The sequence below is a fragment of the Megalops cyprinoides genome, chromosome 17, assembly GCF_013368585.1.
Source record: "Megalops cyprinoides isolate fMegCyp1 chromosome 17, fMegCyp1.pri, whole genome shotgun sequence".
Taxonomy (NCBI): domain Eukaryota; kingdom Metazoa; phylum Chordata; class Actinopteri; order Elopiformes; family Megalopidae; genus Megalops; species Megalops cyprinoides.
Genome location: NC_050599.1, coordinates 23354171 through 23372969, shown reverse-complemented (window position 1 = coordinate 23372969; position 18799 = coordinate 23354171). Strand labels below are relative to the sequence as shown.

Sequence of the window (18799 nt, the reverse complement as noted above, 5' to 3'; positions counted from 1 at the left end):
ACTTTTTCATAAGAGTCCTTTCTACTACAGCTGCTGTTTTGGCTGGTGCCACCCTCTCTTGCTGTTACTATCAAGATGTGACATTCAGCAGGGGCCTGACAGTCTACAAACCACTTCCTCTAAGGGTGCCAATAACTGGGGCCTCTGATCGTCTCGCTTTTCTGTAGATATATTTGTCTCTGTCTCTCTCAATGACTCTACCTTCCCTTTTTACTCACATCCATCCTTGTCTCTCTCCCTTCATTCCCCTCCACTGCCCACTCTGTCTCTTGCCCTCCCTCTGTCTGTCTTGCACTTTATTTGTTTATTTTGTTTTGCTGAGGCTATCCGCTGCTCCCTGGGTGCTCTGAATTATGGGTATTTGGAATACAGACAATTCCTGTGAATTATGAGAAGATGGAGGTAGCCCCACTGCATTACTTGTATGCAGTATACAGATAGCCCAGTGAATTATGAGTATATGATATGTGGAATTCCTCAGTGAATTATGGGAGAATGGTATACACAGCCCCACTGTATTAATGGTATGAAATATGCAAACAGTCCAACTGATTTACGAGTGTATAACAAGTAGACAGGTATAGAGTATATGGACAGTCCCAGTGAATTATGGGTATATGGTATACAGGCAGCCCTACCTCCTGACTACTGTGTTCTGTTTTGGGTGGCTTTAGGCTGTGGTGTTTGTGGTCTCTGAAAGGGGTACTGTCTGCAGTAAGAGGCTGTTCTTGTGCTGGTGGAGCTCAAGTCTGGACAAAGGCCAAGATGGAGCTGTCTCACTGCTGCACCAGAGTCCAGTGGTTCCATATGAGTCAATGATTAACTACTGAATTAGACGACTGAGGCCTGTGATATAGGCAGTGACACAACCTATTTTTTCATGGGAGCTGATTCAGAGCAGGGGCTGTGCAGGCCCATTGATCTTAGGTGGATGCCACCATCATGTCAACAATGTTCACTTTAAGCCCAACTATATAAAGTCAGTTTGTCCACACAGCATCTACTCTGAACTAATGTCCTCTGAACACAGGTTAAAAGACACATCCCACTAATTAAGCAGGACGCTACAGTAAACCCAACTCTCAATCTGCTGTCCAGTATTGTGGAGCTTAGGGCTATGCAACTGCATGCGTTGATTTTTCTAGGTTTTGTGCACTAACATGGCTACCTCTTTCCCCTCTCCACCACTGAAGAAAGCTCTCACTGAAATATTTGCCATCACACTTTTCACCTTGCCCCTTTTTGCATGCATCACATGGAAGGCGATGTAATAAAATATCTTTAATTGAGCTCAGCCTCTTCATTTTTCTTGTAGTGTGTGTAAAGCATCTTGTTTTCTACTCCTCTCCATCGCTCCACCATCCCAGAGACCAGCAGGGAGAGCTGAGGGTGGTGTCTCTCCATTAGGTGGAGTTAGACACGTTATGAGCAGAGGAAAAGCAACTGCTGAGCACTTTAACAAAGCGAGCTCCTGGGACTCGTATTAGATCATCCTCTGCCCAACCAGCATGATCAAAGCTATCCCTGCAGTCAACAACTGGCTGGCACCACCTCCTGGAGGATCTGTGACATGCATTTGGTTCAACAGGGAAGGAAATTTACAGCAACATTAATCTGGTGGCTGTGTCACAAATGATAAAAACAGCAACTTGAGTTTGATAGCTATTAAATGTTTAATAAAGTGTGTTATATACAAAATTAAATAACATTTCTTTCACAAATTATTACAAAATCCTTAAGCTTAAATAATAGTTGAATAAATAAGTTATTAAATTATTTTTAGAAACAGTGGGAGGTGATGGCAGGACTCAGTAAGAGTGGGTTAGGGAGGGGAACGGGTGGAGTATCTGATGTCATCTTTAAAGTGGGTTAGGAACAGACAGAGTGTCTGGAAGATTGGAAGAGAACAGGATGGGGAAAGAGTCTGATGACACTGTAAGAGAGGGTTAGAAAGGGTTGTTGGTGGAGTCTCTGATATCCCTGCAAGTGTGAATTAAGAAAGGGAGAGGGTGGAGTCCCTGATGTCCTCGTAAAAGTGTGTTAGAAATGGATGGGGGCGGAGTCTCTGATTTCTCTGTCATAGTGCATGGGAACAGGATGGGGGGGTCAGACTCCGATGACACTGTAAGAGTGTGTTAGGAGTGGACGGGGAATGCTGGAATGCTGACGTCTGAGATTGCTTGAGGCTCCTTCACCAGCTCGCAGGTAACATTGACGACGGAGGCAGAGCCATCCGGCTGCTCTGTCAGAGGCCCCTGGCCTTCCTGGCTCTGCTGCTCCTGAAAGCGCCTCTCTGCCTCCTCTGACAGGTGGTTGTCCTCCTCCTCTTCGGCCTCCTGTGTGGGTGAAGACCTGGGCTTTAGCAGCTGTGCACTGAAGCCCTCATGGACACACACACACACACACAGACACGCAGAAAGACACAAAGGATACCAGGCTTCTGTGTCAACCACTCTTGTGCATTTCAGAGCCTGTCCCCTTCACAGATTCGCCTCTTGACTAATAATTTACGTACCTCCTGCTTTGTTCTGTAGTACTCATCGATGGCGTACTGGTATTTGGCCGAGGTAACGCCCAAGGCTGTGGCCACCTTCTCTCCGAGATAGTCACATGCTGCAAATCCAGACCAAGACTAGAGTGATTAGGGAACAGTTAAACCATTCAAAAGTAAACAAGACATCCAAGACAGCAATCAAAATAAAGGGTTGATTCAGGTAGTGGGGAGAAAGAACATTCACACACATTCTTTAGATTTAATAAGATGCTTTTGGAGAGGTCAAGACACTCAAACAGTGGAATAAGAAAAACCCCAAATCATAAATTTCCTGGTGAAGCTTGCTGTTCTTCAGTTTCTCCATTTCTTACCTGAGACAGTGGATGTGGCCGCTCTCCACATGTGGAACCAGAAATATGGCCCCCAGGTTAGCTTCGACTAGATGACACAGGTGCACAGTTCAGACACGGGCCAAAATCCATATACGACAGTTCATGCAAGGAGAGGGATTTTGCTTTTTCGTGAATGTCACTTAAGATTAGACACTGTGCAAATCATTGGTTCTTAACGTTTTGTAGGATGGGCTGACGGTAAATTCAAGTAATTAAATTCAGGCATGACAGTATAAAGAGTGTCTGCGGATGCAAGTGAACATACACACTTTTGCTCAACATCTACAGAGTCTACACACTCACCGGATCGACTGGCGATAACAGGTCCTTCTTCTCCGGTTCCTCCTCCTCCTCCTCATCCGTGCTGTACTCCTCCATGGTCTCCCCGCTGGCGAAGTGGATGACCCGACGCGGAACCTTCTGCCGGCCCAGCTCTCCGACTTCCACGGTCTCACAGTCCTTTCCGACATTAGAGTTCTGTAAAGATATTACGATTTACAGCGTAACGATCTGGGTTAACATTACATACTCACCTTCTTCACACAAAAGCTTGACCCAGGAACGTCAGTGTCAACAAATCCCCCACAAATCCATAACCTTTACTGCCTATTTTATCCTCGACACTGTTGTCCTTTAAGAGGAAACCCATTTCGTCCAAACCACAGCCTAGTGTGTCCAGTCCGCTTGCATCGATTTTAAATTTCGTGAATCGTGCCAGCTTGACATGAATCAAGGCTTTGAGCCTGAGCGGCAGTTTGCGATGGACCCTTTGTCCCTCTGTGCAAAGTGGTGTTAGATTAAACTGTCACGGCTTTCACGTCAATAAAGGAACCCCTGTAACTGTCCAGGGCCTCGTTTCCCAAAAGCATCTGAAGCCCAAAGTCATCGTTGAAGCCTTTCTGAGAAGCACGTTTAATTTACTGAGTGGTTCCCAATGTCATTTTAAATACAGATGCTTTTAGAGATATTCGTAGATTAACGAAAGCCTCAGAGTAATCGCAGAAATCTTAAATGCGTCGTAAGAAAATAAATTCTTCTTACCGTGTCGGAAAGCATGTAGGTATAATCACAAACTACAGTTTCAACGCCTTTACCTTGTTATGACTGCTTACACTGAGTGTTTGAAACATGTTTATGCATATACAACCAACATCTGTTTTCATATTAATTGGCCAACGCTAATTTCTACTGAAATAAAAGACTTCATAAAATTAGCGACATTTGTTTACCTTATCGTTAATTTTAATGTTTTACAATCAATCAATGAATGCAAGATTATTTTACTTGAAAAAATACAAGAACCGTTGAAGCATTAACACGTATCAAGTCAGCATGTTTCAAGAAAATGATCAGTGTTGCATCAATCACGACGAAACATTTCTATTAGGCCTATGTGAAAAACAAGAAAATACATACCGTACTCTATACTTATTAATACAGAGAAGCAAAGTATTTTTTACGTTTAGTGTTTTATATCTTTTCGTAAAACGGAATACGCATACAGTATATATAGAAAGGTAAGATGCAAAAGGATAATTGCTCACTAATGCTGGACAATTAGTGGATTAGTTGTCTCTGAGGACGGTGAATTAATGCTGACGTTAATTGCTTATTAGGCACCGTGAAAACAACGTTCATTTAGGCACGCCGATTCATCCCTTTGCGAATATGCACTGCCCACGTTCTTTCTTTAAAAAATTACGCAAAGTGAACAATTAACCTATGTTATTTTGAGTAAAGAATGCTTCTATTGTGTTATTTGATTAATTTCCACGTAGTATTTGACGTATTTTACGACAGTCCAACCGGTTATTATCAAATTGATTCAACAACATTCTCAGCACATTAACATTCTCACAATTAAGATGTTCTTTAGTGTCGTGCGCGCGTCCCCGCTTCAAGCGTCGTTTTGGGAAACGCGCAATTGACGGACGTTCTTTTAAATCGCGGTTTACAACCCCTCTCAACCACTAATAAACATAGCTATCAGGGAATGGGGCCCAGCAAATAACGACCACGTCATATACACACGTCAACACCTATCTGTAGAGCAAATAGCTAAATCCACAGCAACAAAAATAGCCTACACAAGACAACACAAGACCGACCGGTCAATATCATCACAAGTAAAGAATATGAGGATTGCCATCGTTTCTGAATGCAACAAAACAGAAGTAGCTGACCTTACCTTTTCTACCTCCATGTTATGGTCTAAAGAAACGTTAATGTTAGAGAGATACACAGATAATTCAGCCATCTCTCTCCTCCGTTAGTTTTAGACTAACACGGAAGCGGCATCTCCCAGACCACACCCTCCACCCCCCTCCCCATTAACCCTTTCCTGTTTACTTTTCGATTTAAAGTCCAACTGTCAATATTACCATTTACATAGCATCCAGTGTGCACTCACAACTCCACCAAATACGCGAAAACGAGCCAAACACAAAGTCAAAGAAGACCTCATGAGTACTGTTCCAAAAAGTAGCCTAAATATGCTGGTGCATCTCTCCTTAGCGACCACTGATGCAAATCAGAGCTTGCTGGTGCACACTGGCAACTTCACCACATACACCTCCGAACCATAACATTGTTAAACTACGCCTCCATCGGATATAGGTGGTATTGCAAAAACAGCCAATATTTGGACTAAACCACTTCACCTGGTAGGTGAAAGGTTTTCCTCTCACAAAATTAAATTAATCGCGACATTTTTCTTGATAGTATTGTATGCATCGAACAATAAACTCAAGTGATTTTTTTTTTACATTTAATGTGTATTATTTTAAGCAAAGCCGCAACAAAATTCTGATCCCTGCGCAAGAGAACTTGTGGTACAATCCAATAGTATTGAAGGCGGAAGCTGCTGGACGATGTTTGTTTTCAAGAGACAGAGGGGTTTACCAGAGCTGGGGGCACAGTGACAGAGGTGCCCCAGTAACTCTATCACGGTTTACCAGTAATTTTGAGCATATAAGTCTAGAAACGAGCGGCCATGGCTCTGTGCGGGGGTGTGGGAGCCTTGGCCTTGCCTAGCGAGCTCATCGTCCACATCTTCTCCTTCCTGTCAGACTGGGACAAGCTGCGGGCCTCGGCGGTGTGCTCTCGCTGGAGGGAGTGTCTTTTCTACCCCGCACTGTGGACGGACCTCAAACTGCGGCTCGGTGGGGCCACGGGCGGGGGCGGCTCCGGCCCTGGAGAAACCCCAAAGCTGGAATTCCTCATGCGCAAGTTTGGATCCTTCGTGCGTGAGCTGGAATTGGAGTTCGCCCCAGTGGAGGGATACCCCAGTCCCGTGCAGGGAGCGGAGCCTGCGGAAAACGACCCGCAGTTTCCTGCCCGCTGGAAGGAAGCTATGGACTGCTATCTGGACCAGGTATTATGCGTGCTGAGAGGTCTGCGAAATAACAGGTAACTATGTGAAATGAATCTAATGTTAGCTGGCTAGGTAACAAGTTGGCTATCAGCGTCAGGAGTCCTAACACATTCCGGTCACCATGTTGGATAATGGCATGCGCAGCATAAACAAACTCCTGCCCTTATGTAATAGTGCAATGCGTTAGCCAGCCAGCTAGCAAGCTGTAAATGGATCAGTTTACCGCTCCTCCTCGGTACATTTACCCACAACAACCGACGCAGGATCAGTTTACTAAACCCTATTCTTACCCCCTCAACCATCATGTGTAAAAAAACACACACATCTGAAATCGATCCATGCTTAGGGCATCGACAGGGTCTAATTTCACCCCAGTCCAGTAAAGTTAGCACAGCATATACGCTCTTCATTGCTGTGACAAGACAGTCCGCCAGCCAGCTAGCGTTGTCTAAACAGAAGAGTTTCTTGTGCAGACTCATTCCTTGCCAAATGTTGCTGAGCACGTCTGTTTTATGTAATTAACAAGGAATCGTGGGCTAACGTCTGCTATATATCGATGTAGGACATGGAGTTGCTAGGTTACACGGCGCATGCATTGGTTCAGACTAACGTTAGCTATCACGTTAAGTTAGCTGAATGAAAACTTCACTCTTCTCAAGAACATGGGCTGTGTTTTTCTGTCACCTTACCTCAGAAACACCGAAAGGCCTGATTAAACGACGTCCCTTGTGTTGCTGCCTTGAGATCCTGCCCCCAAAACTGCTTTGGCCAAAGAAGTTGAGAACATCAGCTTGCGTAGCTAAAACTGTTAAAGTTATTCAGACAATTTCTGGTGATGCAAATGCTGTTATAGTGTGGAAATCAAATGAGCCACTTGATATGCTAAATGAAGGTAATGTAATACAGCTCCAGAAATGCTACTCAATGAATTAACATACGAATACATTAAAATAAAAGGTTCAGTAAAGCACATTTAGTTCCTAGTCTTCTTCTTGGCTGATTACTTAAGTTAACTGCCAGATTCCTGCAAATACGTGCAATGAAAAGTTGCCAAAGAGTCTATTGGTTGTCAGTGAAAAGCCGATGCTTACTGCTCGTGCCAAGCATTATGTGTTTATGACAGGATATTGTTTTGAGGGCTATTGATTGCACATGCTTGATTTGGGTAAATGACAGCTCTTTGCCCTCTTTGATCTCTGAATATGCCCACATGGGCCCAGGGACAGCTTTTGAAACGCGGATCGGGGATCAACTTTGGGTACTCCGGGGTCGAGCTTAGAGGTCGCAGCGGTGGTAGGGAGTTTCGGATTCATCATAGTCTTGGGTGGCTGGCCCCGCAGCGGAAAGCCACAAGCTCCTCAGGTGTTGAAGCACCCGCTCGTTGGAAAGCAGGCTGTTTGTTTTGCGCGCAGCTTAGCGTTCGCGTGGGTGTTTTTGCCTTCCCCGTCCGCGTCACCTGTTAGAGAGAGGCGGTTTGAACAAAGTGGCCTTTTGTCGCATTTTGTTGAGAAATCTGCGGAGTTTTCCAGCTGTTGAGAGAAAAGCTCGGTTTATGGCACACAGTCGGAACGTAATCCGATGTTTTTTTAAAAAGGCTGATGGATCAAAGGGAGAATCGTTCACTGTGATTCGCAGTGCACATGTGATGGGATTGGGGGTGGGGAGGGGCAGGACTAGGAGCATGTCGGACATTACATCATTTTGATAAATATGGAGAGCATTGCATATAATAATTACCTGTTCATAATCAGTTATTTAAAAACTGGGACTATATATTACTGTTTGTATGAATATGTAATATTTTAAAAGGGCAGTATTTTAACTGTTTACATGGTTTCTCACTGCTTTGTCTCTCAGAAATCTTCAGAAGCTGAGCATGTATGGATCCACCTGTATTCTGCTAGACGAAGACTTTTTGGAGAGCACCTACTCCAACCAGGACAACCAGGAAAGCAAGAAACTGAAAGAGTGAGTTCCTGGGAAGCAGGGGGTGGTGGGGTCTGTGTGGGCTGGAGTAAGGCTTTATGTGGCTAATCATCAGCTCCTCTCTCCCTTCTCTCCAGGATCCAGCAGCTGTTTGAGCAGGTCCTGGCCAACAGCAGGCAGATGAAGTGGCTGGGCTGCGCCTTCATGCTGGGCATGGTGACCCCCAGCTCCCTCTCGGCGCTGTCCAACCTCAGCGCCGGCTGCCTGGAGCACCTGGGCCTGCTCAACGCCCACGCCCCGCCCCTGCTGGACGACCAGACCCCGCCCCTCCCCGATGGCCTGCCCCCGCCCCTGCTCCGCCCCCTGGAGCTGGAGCGCCTGCCCCGCCTGCGCTCCCTGGCGCTCGACTTCCACCACTTCACCTCGGGCATGTGCCGCGCCCTGGCGGGCAGCGACCACGCGCCCCTGCTCCGCCTCTCCCTGCTGCTGGCCGGCACGGCCCCGCCCGACGCGCCCCTGGAGGACACGCCCAGCGAGGAGGACTGGCGGACGCTGGCACAGAGCAGCGCCGGCCTGCGGGTGTACCTGATGGCCCTGGACGCGCGCAGCGAGGACCTGCTGAAGGTGCTGAAGCCCAGCCTGCCCCTGGAGCGCTTCCACTTCGACAGCTACGCCGTCTGCTCGGCCGGCACCCTGGAGCTCATCTGCCTGCAGTACCACAGGACCCTCACGCACTTCACCCTGGTGAGGGACGACGCCCGCTTCCCCGACCTCAGCGAGAACCACAACGAGGACCCGCTGGTGCTGCTGGCCTGGCGCTGCAAGTGCCTCTCTCTGCTGGTCCTCCACGGTGAGTGTGTGCGTGTCCGTGTGCGTGTCTGTGTGTGTTTGGGTGCGCACGTGTATGTGTGAGAGAGAGAGACAGAATCAGTGCGTGTGTAAGAGAGAGCACATTCACTGAAATTTACATCTCTCCCCATCAACTCATTGAAATGCCAAAGAAGGCATGAGAGTATTCTGTACACCTCGGTTTTAAACTGAGCATTACAATGAACAAAGAAGCAGAAAAGCTGAAGAGTTTTGTTTGTGATTTGCAACTTATTTGAATATGAAGGTGTTTCGTCATGTGAGTGCGTGTTATTGTGCTGAGGCATTTGATGTTGGATACGATTGAATGGAAGTGCCAGTGTAATGCAATTGAGTATGTAGCTGTGTTTGTCTACTGTGTTTGAATGCATGCAGCTGTGTGAAGTGTAACGCGCTTGAGTATGAAATGTAGTGTGTTCAAACGCGAAGCAGCATGGTGTGTAACGCCCGTCCTCTCTCCCAGGCTACACGGTGTGGGCCCACAACCTCATCGCCATCTCACGCCTGCGTGGCCACAGGCTCAGCGTGCTGGAGGTGCAGGAGGAGAGCATCCACTTCGACGCCTACCAGGGCCTGGTCCTGGGCAAGGACCCCATGCACCACCTCACCAAGGAGGTGTCCCTGAGCCTGGGCCGCGCCTGGAGCCCCGCTCTCGAGTCCAGCATCCTCCTGAACGACCCTACCCAGCACTTCTACAGGGAGGCGCAGATCTTCAGCGCGGGCATGTAGACCCCGCCCACCCCCGCCGTGCCCAATGCCCTGTTACACAACAGGCCATGTTGTTTTATTATTATCATTATATATTTTTGGAATCTGTTTTTTTTTTTTTTCGTTTTCCTGTAGCTTGAATTAACTCTTTGTATGTGCTGTGTTTAATCAGTATTGGCTCCATATTTATATCTACCTTTGTATCTTATTAATCAGAGAAGGGTAGACGGGGGATGGTTCAGTACTTAGTGGGCGGGTCGGAGGTGGGGCTTTTTGTGGCTAGCCTGCGGGAGGAGTAAGACGGTTCAAGGGTTTTTGTTCGTTTCGTTCATTTTATCTGTGCTCACCGGAAGGGTAGTGCGGAGCAGCCCGGAGGTGAAGTCCGTCAGTCTGTTTGCGCTTGCCTGTCGCGCTACATTGCTTTTTTTGCGAGGCCCGTGTCTTCTGAGAGGAGAGACACAGAGAGTGAGAGCAAGGGGGTGGGGCCCTGCACGCTTATGGCCTTGAAAGGCGACGCCGCTCCCGTGTCTGTACAGCGCCGCGCTCAGACGGCTCAGGGAACGCCTCAGGCCTCTCCTAAACCGCCGCCCCCCCCTCACCCAACTCCGGCTAGCGCCACACACGCCACCATGGCGATGATAATGATGATGACATATGAAGAACGGCTGGCCGAGACTTTTTAATCGTTAGTTTTGTTAGTCAGAGGGGCCTGGAACATCCCCTTGTGTCTAAGGTCAGCAGTGTTCGATCTGCAAGGCTCGAAATGGAGGAAGAGGAGCGTTTTGTTTTTAAGCTGTTCTTTTTTTTTAACATATCTCAGGAAGTTTGCCCTCGCGGCGCTGCTATGATGAAGGCTTAAGTGTGGCTCTGTTTCTCTCGCTCCGTTTTCCCCCTCTGTGGTTCGGCCGCAAAAGGCCTCTGCTTCCCAGGCCGAGGTATCAGGCCAGTGCTTTTGTAGTGTCAGAGGGTATTCTGCCAACCTCTGTTAGGGTCAGCGCGAGTCTGGCTGCCCGTTTGGAGGTGATTTATGGTGTTAGCTGCCTGTGTTAGGGCAAAATGTGGCATTAGGCGTTAGAGCAGGTGCAACGCTAGCAGCGGGCAGTGTTAGAATGAATGTGACAATAGCTGCCTCTGCTGGAGCAGATTTGATGCTAGCTGCCTGTGGCAAGGCGAATTTGATGTTACTTGCCTGTGTTAGGGTGAATGTGAATGCTAGCTGCCTGTGGAAAAGCAGCCCTTGGTAACTGCGTCTGCCTGATAGCCCAGGTTGAGTGTGGCTGAACGGCACAGCGTGTTCAGGGAGGGTGTCTTACTTTGCTGCCTGAAGGACGCGTTCCTCACATCGGAGGGTGTTGGCGGCAGACATCGGAAGGCGTCGGAGGCCAGCCGGTCTGTGAAGCCCGCCTGCCTGGGGCTGCTCCCTTACGGTCGCTGGGCTAACCAAAGAGAGTCGACAAGAGCTTCAAGGCAGTCGCCGATTATGTACTGTGTAAAATGCGAATGCTCCTCTGCTGTCTTAGCTAGAAGTTCGAAAAGCGAGGATCCACATGACTGCCCTTGTCTGAGGCCGCCCGCATGAGAGGGGCATGATGGAAGGGTAGAGCTTGTAGACTCAGTCTTGCCTGTGCTGCTTTAAATATTTCCTCTTTCTAGCTCGCCCCAAAACCCGCAGAGCGTCAGTACTGGATACATTTGCCTGACAGCTGGCAGGGGTTGAGACCACGGTGCCAGTTAACTGTTGTCCTTAGAGTAGCTGTTTGCGTCATGCCTGAACCCAGGGAGCTTCCATGTCACGCCTGCATTGTTCGTTTGTTTCCAACCGATGCCTGGTACAACGTTAAATTAATGTTCACTGTATCATTGGAGTACTGAAGTGTTTATTTCTTTTGTAAGATTGCATACACGTGGGGTGGGTTGTGAAAGGTGTACCAGTTTCTCACCAGTTAACCAATAGGAAACAGCCTTTCTCAGGGTTTCTGTTAGGCCAGAGGTGGAGCTTACCCATCCAGGGGCGGAGCTTACCTGCTCATGGGCAGAGCTGTGCCGCCCGGGGGAGGAGCTTACTCTCTTAGGGGTGGGGCTTACCCGTTTGGGCCTGGAATGTGAGTTTTTTTTGTGGAGGAAAAAAATAACGCCTCTCAGTAAGTCACTGGAATTTTGCTTGTGTCGGCGCATGTGTCAGCTGCCAAAGATCCTGGGAATGTTACCCTGTTTAAGTGCCCTCATGCTGGCAGGGGGAGGTCAGCCAACCTATATTACTGCTACTGCTAGACTTACGAACGCGTTCAACCTGTGCGGTTCACAGCAGCGCTGTGGCTCGGTCAGCGACGGTAGGACTATTACACGACCGTGCATTTTGTTTCACTGTGAAGAGAACGTTTTATGAAAAGAGAAACCACGGTTGGTTCTATCAAACCTGTAAGCTGCTATGAGACGTTAAGGAACATTCCACCAGGAGGAAGGGGGGGAAAAAAAGGCCAAATGTCTGTGTAAGGTTATTTATTTTTTTTTAACATTTCTTTTCTCTCTGCATTGGGGTCCAATCGGATAGCTGGTCTGTTACAACCTTTGCCAGTGTGAAGTCTATCCACGAGAAAGATCAGGGAGCTTTCTCTTCCTTCAGCCCCACGCACTGCTACCGCGAAAAGTATGGGGCGGATCTCGTCTTTGAAAAAGACCAGTCGCTTCTTACAAACCCCATGTTCTATTTCGATTTGTGTTTTTGGAGACCGTTATATGCATTCGCAGTCTGAATTCCACCAGCTTTGTGCTGTTCTCAGCTCAGCTGACAGCGGCCACTTGAGCACAGAGCCAGTTACTTTACTCTGTTGCCGAAAAATCGAGGCTGAACACAGGGCACCGTTAGACCACGCGTGTTTCAAGCCCGCTGCATAGGTGGCGCTCAAAATGCTGCCATTTTATCATACCCAGCTTGCATCACAAACAAGGTCAAACTATGCAAGAGGAAAGCATATAATCTCATGGCATTGACTTTCTTTTTTTTTCCTTTTCATTCTCTGTGATTTTTTTAATGGAAAGAACTTGCTAACAATGATACTTGGCCTTATTATTTTAAAATCTTGACGCTCTGGAAGCGAACTCCGTTTCCGGGGCGACCGCGGGCACAGACGTTGTCTCTGTGAGACTGGCTTGCTGGCCCCTGTTTGTTTTAAGTGGTACGAATGTTGTGCATTTGTTTAAAATCAGGACAGCTTGCAATAAAGACGTTGTAAAGTGGCCAACATGGGGTACTAGCAGTGCTAAGACCTGGCTGCGATTTCAGAAATAACACACACACGCACATGCGCGCACACACACACACACACACACACACAGACAAGCATATATACACAGACACACACAGTATATATGTGTATATGCAACACGTCTGGATTCTATTTATGAACATGAAGAAGTTTATATGCATGATTTGCAACAAAAAAGGGTTTTACCATCTTAAATGTTTGCTATTGGGGCAGACTTGCATTGTCTGTGTTTTTGTCTCCAGTTAGCAGAAAGTGTTGGATTTTATTTGTGCATCAGCGCGGGTAGATTGACCTGCAGGTTGGAGAAGAGGGGTGATTTTTTAACTTTCGGCCTTGATCAGGGGTTCCAAAAAGAAAAGAACCGATGGATGTGGTTTGAGACGGCTGACTGTTTGAATTCATGTCGAATGGTTTATGTTCAATGCATTTCTTTTCTGTGAATAAAATCATTAAAAAGAGAAATGCCTCTGCTTGTCATTCTTGAGAAAAAGGCAGACCTATAAGATTATTGGAAAGCAAAGTATTGGGAGTAAAATATTTTACTGTGGTATTGTGTAACTTCTGATGTACTTTTTTGTCGCAGTAGCTGTTCTACGTTGGCATACGTTTTAAGTGCCTCAAGCTTAATGAGCACTATATATCCCACAGTGCATCTGTGTTTGTTTTTGCTTTGACACAATATCACTAGTATCAGGGTAATATTACGTCTGTACCAACAGTTCCTACTGAAAGCAGTGTGCTGTTGGTTATTCAGTGGACCCAAAGGAAGCTGGTGAAGTACAGAGGCTTTTGTAGACACCCTGTGTACTTCTCCCTACTCCCCTGCTGAAGGTAAGTCTGAGGAAATGATGCATACACTACTGTGGTCTTAGAACAAAAGTCAACTGTTTTTTATGTAAGGAGTGTGTGTGTAAGGGGAAAAGCTCAAATTGAACAACAAAGGTGTGTGTGTGTGTCTTTTTTTTAAACGAGGGACGTGTTCTTCACAGAGAACACATCCCCATGTTAGACATCTCGAAGGATACTTTGGATCTCCCCATGGAAGCCCCCCTTGGGGAGGGGCTGCGGCGGTAACGGAAGGCTAGTCTCCCGTGTACTTAATTAAACTTTAATAATGAGCTGCGTGTTCGGCGCTGTAGCGGCACACTCCTCCCAGCAGGCCCCCTGTCTGAGCGATGCGATAATGTTTGATTATGAAGATGGCCACGCCACTGAGCCGGAGGGGCCGGGGGGGAGGGGGGGGGGAGATGAGGGACGAGGGATGAGGGACGCGGGCTGGAAGCAAATGCGGGAATCGCGTGACGCCAACGCGGCTGATTGTTGCGCCGCAGTGCGGACCGTGACGGGAGAGAGCTACTTTGCATCCTGCGGGCGGCGCAGTGCGTTTCTAATCCCCACCTGCGGAGCAGGGGCGGGGCGGCTTTGATATGCATGAGCCATAGACAGACGTTCTCTCCAAGGGTTTAAGAGACATGCTTGTGTTTCTGCTTGGTTAACCTGAGACCTACACTCCCTCCACGAGGCGCTGGATGCAGGTGTCCCGGTCAGATAGGTCTAAAACCCCATCCACAGGTTTGACGTCCCACTAGCTGCTCTACATCAGTACATGGTAAACTGTGGTGAGCTATGCTGAGAGTACTGTTTGGTACGGTTTGCAGGAGCTGGTTAGTTGATTGGTTAAAGTAGACATGAAAAACACCTTGGAGCAATGCGAGTTGTTGAGTTACTGTGTAAACATTGCAGTCAACACAGACTGGGTTAGGGTTAGGCCGAAGGAGAGGGGATTCACATCCTTGAAGGGGATTTTGGACGAGAGTGCCATTTTGGACAGATCAACCCTTGGGCAGCCAGATATTTCTCTCTATCCATGTCACAGCAATGGTTTTGGTTAAATTATTCATGACCTTGAACTTGCCACTAGATGTCAGTGTTGTTCCAGCAAATTTTACCCTTCAAACAGCTGAACTGTGTTCCTGAACTGTATTCCTGTTAAAAAAAAGGAAAAGAAAACTCAGGGTTTTCAGAATGATTCCAGATGCAATCAGGCCTTGTTTCTGTAACAGCTTGTTTCAAGCATAGAGCAGTATAACAACAACTATTATTGCTAATACCATCATACAGACACTACTATATGTGTCTTGAGTAAAATCCTGAAAGCTTTTGAAACCTGCAGAACTGAATCATATACTGTAGGCCGTACAATATTCTATATCTCCACAAAAATTAATACCAAAATAGCACTGTACCACTTCATTGCTGAACTCTTGTCATATCTTCAATGAGAAGTCCTAATCTGTGAGGTTACAGATATAGTTCTGATAGATTAAATATGGTTTTGTGGTCTGAAATCAAGTCTTTCAAAGCCTGCAAAGATTACTGCAATTTATACTGATCTCTTGTTCTGATCTCTTGCACAACAATCCAAATCATAGACGACCTGATTGTGTGTCATGTACATAGCAAAGGAGCAACTCTCTGTGATGTATTGACAGTCAACCCCCAGGCCAAACTTGTGTTAATCATGTGACATTCATGGTGAAGAGAATACAGATATGTCTTATTCCCTGTAGCTCCCAGCTCTGGATAGAGCCAAAGTGCATGGAGACCAAATCAGGGAATGTAAGCATCTTATTTCAGTGCTGAATAAAGGAGTAGATTCTGGGTGAAGGACGCGTAGGACAATTCAAGGTTCAAGATTCAAGAACTTTGCACACAAGATTCAAGAACTTGCAAGCACAACAAAATTGCAGTTGTGTTAACCTCCAACGGTGTGTTTATATTTAAGTACTCACACATATTTACAAAAAAAGCAATATAAAGTATCTTTATACATACATACATCTTTATACATATTAAGTACAGAATCTAAACAATATAAGTACGAAATATAAACAATATAACGTATAAAATACAATTAACAATAAAATATTACTAACGAGGGTGCAAAGGCTCCAGCAGCAAAGGTGCAGTAAAGGTGAGGTGTAAGTATTGCACATACTCCACAGGAGAGATGGGCGTCTTTGGAAGGAGAGGTGGTGTTGGTGCAGCGGTAAGGAGCAGAGCTCATAACCCAGACATTGCCTATTCGATTCCCAGGTCAGTCATTGTTGTTCTACCCTTTAGCAAGGCTCATGACCTGCTTTTCTTCAGTAAATGCCCAACTGGACTGCCCTCAATCCAAATACATATATCAGAATACATAAAGGGATGATACGTATTTGTATGGATAAGCACGTCTGCTAAAGCACATCAATGCTGAGCAGCTGGAACAGCTGGATGGATGTGTAGAAGGTGCAAAAGCTTCCTCCCTTTGAGCCAGTCACATTACCACAGGTGATGTCCTCAGAAAATGGTTCGCCCACGTGAATATTCGCCGAAGAGGGAGCTGGTGGGATACATCACGTGGTGGATGAGAACCTGGCAGCCTTTGACGCATCTGTGAGGGAATACCGGCTTTTCATCGTGGTCCCCCTCTAATGGCTTCGTGTGTGCGAGGAACTGCATCGTGGGACCGCGGAGAGCGGACACTTCAGGCACGAGTGCCCCGGTTGGGCTGCGTGGGTCGAGGCTGCCGCCCCCTCTGGCTCACTGACTAATGCTCTGTGAGAGAGAGCTTATGAAAGGGCCTGGATTCAGGTGGGATGTTAGGCAAATTCCGGTAGCCAGACACCACGCCACTGCAGACATAATGAAGAGTGCTAATGGATTTAAACATATTGCATTCACATTTCTCAAGAGACTACCTCGGGAACAGAGATGGGCAAAAAAGGCATCATAAAGTATTTCAATACAAAATGTAAAATACCCCTATGGTGAACGTCTCAGAATAAACTGCAAAATACTACTGTGAAAAAATGTATCAAAATAAAAAACAGTATTTTGTATTTTGAAAATACAAAAATACATTTCACAGGAAGCATCAAAAGTACGTTTATATGTAATTCAAATGTGTAGAGAGTAGACTTCAACTTTTCTTGACAACTTAACATAATTTTCAGTTATTCTCAAAGGGAAGTTTTGAGTGAGAAATTGCCAAGTGGTGTTCTAGAGCAGGAACAGCCTTTTAGCCATAGTCCGGTTTTTACATTATCAGGCAGCGTGTGTAGGAGTGTAGGACTAAAAGTACTGAGTTTATGAAATGTCAAATGTTAACGGCTTTATTTCTAACTTGATAGCTAGCTTCACCTCTCACCGCTATAGATTCACAGCCTTGCTTGCAATCACTGCATTAGCTCACAACACAAAGCACCAACCTTCAGGGAGAAATACAGTATTTATAGTTCAAAAAATGACAAGCAGATGAATGAGTCATATTACGGGATGACAAAACACAAGTGGATGAACCTATAGGGTGGAGAGAGATGAAGCAGAGGGGGTGATCAATATGTCAGCACATCCACCCTCATGTGAGCCTTACCTGTGTTTATTTGGATGTCTAGGAGACAGAAAAAATAGGTCTCTCATGGGGAGAATGGGAGAGAGACCAGGAAGCAATCTGAATATTTTAAAAATACAAAAATACCTCTCTCTGAAGTGTGAAGATACAACTTACACTGACATTACAAAATGCACAAAAATATTTCAAATAAGTATTTCAAATACATGTAATATAAATGCTGCTCACCCCTCCACAGGAATTATCATAAATGTAGGTTATGAAATGTATGTTGTATGTTTCCGGATTGAAAGTAGCCCCATGAGTTCCCATTGACCTCTCTACCTTTAAGTCAAGGTAAAACACAAAGGTATATGTAGAGGGAGGTAATATATTGTCAGTAATGGCTGCGTCTTGCTTTGCGATGATCAAGCAGGGCAGACGTTTTTGGATGTGAATCCTGACCAGCCTCAGATCACAGCCCGGTCCACGGAGTAGGGCTTAATTTGAAGAAAACTCATCAGTCCATTTCCTGATTGATACATCGCTCCGGAGAAGAGCATCCTCTTCAGTAAGCAAATAAAGATTAAAGAAACAGCTGATTCTAATTAAAGCCATCTCCTTCTGGACTGCCAAAGCAGGAGGATCATGTTCACAGCGGAGCTTGTAGCAATATATAAAAAAAAACTCGTGTCAGGATAAACTGTTAACCAAACGAAACAAGCTGTTGTGCTTCCTCTGCCGTGCGGGGCCTAGCACATGGGCCGCATTTCCACGTGTAGCCGCTGTTCAGGGGCGGGGCTGCCGGCAGGGACGTGTAGGATCGGATTTCAAGTCTTGCGCCGTGCCCCACCCAGCATCAAAACTAGGGCACACTTCCTAGAAAGATGCCGGTTTACCTTCATTCACGGGCTGCACATGATTACCCACACAGGAAATATTCTTCTGGCATTTGTGGGCTATTTATTCAAGCTTTTTTTGCACAAAGCAGATTTATGGGGAAAAAATGCTTGCAGCGTTACTTTAACAGAATAATCATGTTTTATGCCGAGTAATCTGTGTTTTAGAGAAAGGGGGGGAGGCACCCAAATGGCGAGGTGTTATTCATTTGATACGATGCCTTCCTCGGAGGTAATGAACACCTTCATAGAAATGTGCACACAAAGCACGCTAATACCAAAGCTGCTCTTTCATAAAATATGATTAGGAATGCTGGAATCAAAAGAGGAGGCCGCTGTTCTTCTGTGTGCGTGGGCATACTGAGAGTTCCTTTACGACGGAATCATTACAGTCGCCTCTAGCAGGAGCGGACAAAAAACCCCCCAAAAAACAATATATTCTCTCACAGTCAAATATGAGTTTAAATTTCAACATCTGTCACATAGAGAAAATAACTTG

General features: G+C 46.3%; 2 protein-coding genes across 2 annotated transcripts; one reads left to right on the top strand and one right to left on the bottom strand.

The window, feature by feature from the left end:
* Positions 1 to 1757: 1757 nt before the first annotated feature.
* LOC118792509 (protein FAM177A1-like) lies at positions 1758 to 5185 on the bottom strand. Its single transcript, XM_036550379.1, has 5 exons — positions 5075 to 5185; positions 3190 to 3363; positions 2866 to 2932; positions 2516 to 2613; positions 1758 to 2336 (listed from the first exon to the last, which is right to left on the bottom strand). Exons 1-5 carry the CDS (start codon positions 5141 to 5143, stop codon positions 2136 to 2138), a joined length of 609 nt encoding a protein of 202 aa, XP_036406272.1. The 5' UTR covers positions 5144 to 5185; the 3' UTR covers positions 1758 to 2135.
* A 560-nt stretch (positions 5186 to 5745) lies between these two features.
* Positions 5746 to 13405, top strand: LOC118792612 (F-box only protein 33-like). The gene is made up of 4 exons (XM_036550496.1): positions 5746 to 6294; positions 8117 to 8227; positions 8323 to 9035; positions 9516 to 13405. The coding sequence occupies exons 1-4, from the start codon at positions 5879 to 5881 to the stop codon at positions 9779 to 9781; spliced, it is 1506 nt and encodes a 501-aa protein (XP_036406389.1). The 5' UTR covers positions 5746 to 5878; the 3' UTR covers positions 9782 to 13405.
* The last annotated feature ends 5394 nt before the right edge of the window (positions 13406 to 18799 follow it).

Coding starts and splice junctions, on each gene's coding strand:
- LOC118792509 (XM_036550379.1), bottom strand. CDS start 5,143: ATGGCTGAATTATCTGTGTATCTCTCTAACATTAACGTTTCTTTAGAC. Junction 3,364..5,074: donor ATAACATGGAGGTAGAAAAG/GTAAGGTCAGCT, acceptor ATATCTTTACAG/AACTCTAATGTCGGAAAGGA. Junction 2,614..2,865: donor GGCCACATCCACTGTCTCAG/GTAAGAAATGGA, acceptor CTGGATTTGCAG/CATGTGACTATCTCGGAGAG.
- LOC118792612 (XM_036550496.1), top strand. CDS start 5,879: ATGGCTCTGTGCGGGGGTGTGGGAGCCTTGGCCTTGCCTAGCGAGCTC. Junction 8,228..8,322: donor GAAAGCAAGAAACTGAAAGA/GTGAGTTCCTGG, acceptor CCTTCTCTCCAG/GATCCAGCAGCTGTTTGAGC. Junction 9,036..9,515: donor CTCTCTGCTGGTCCTCCACG/GTGAGTGTGTGC, acceptor CCTCTCTCCCAG/GCTACACGGTGTGGGCCCAC.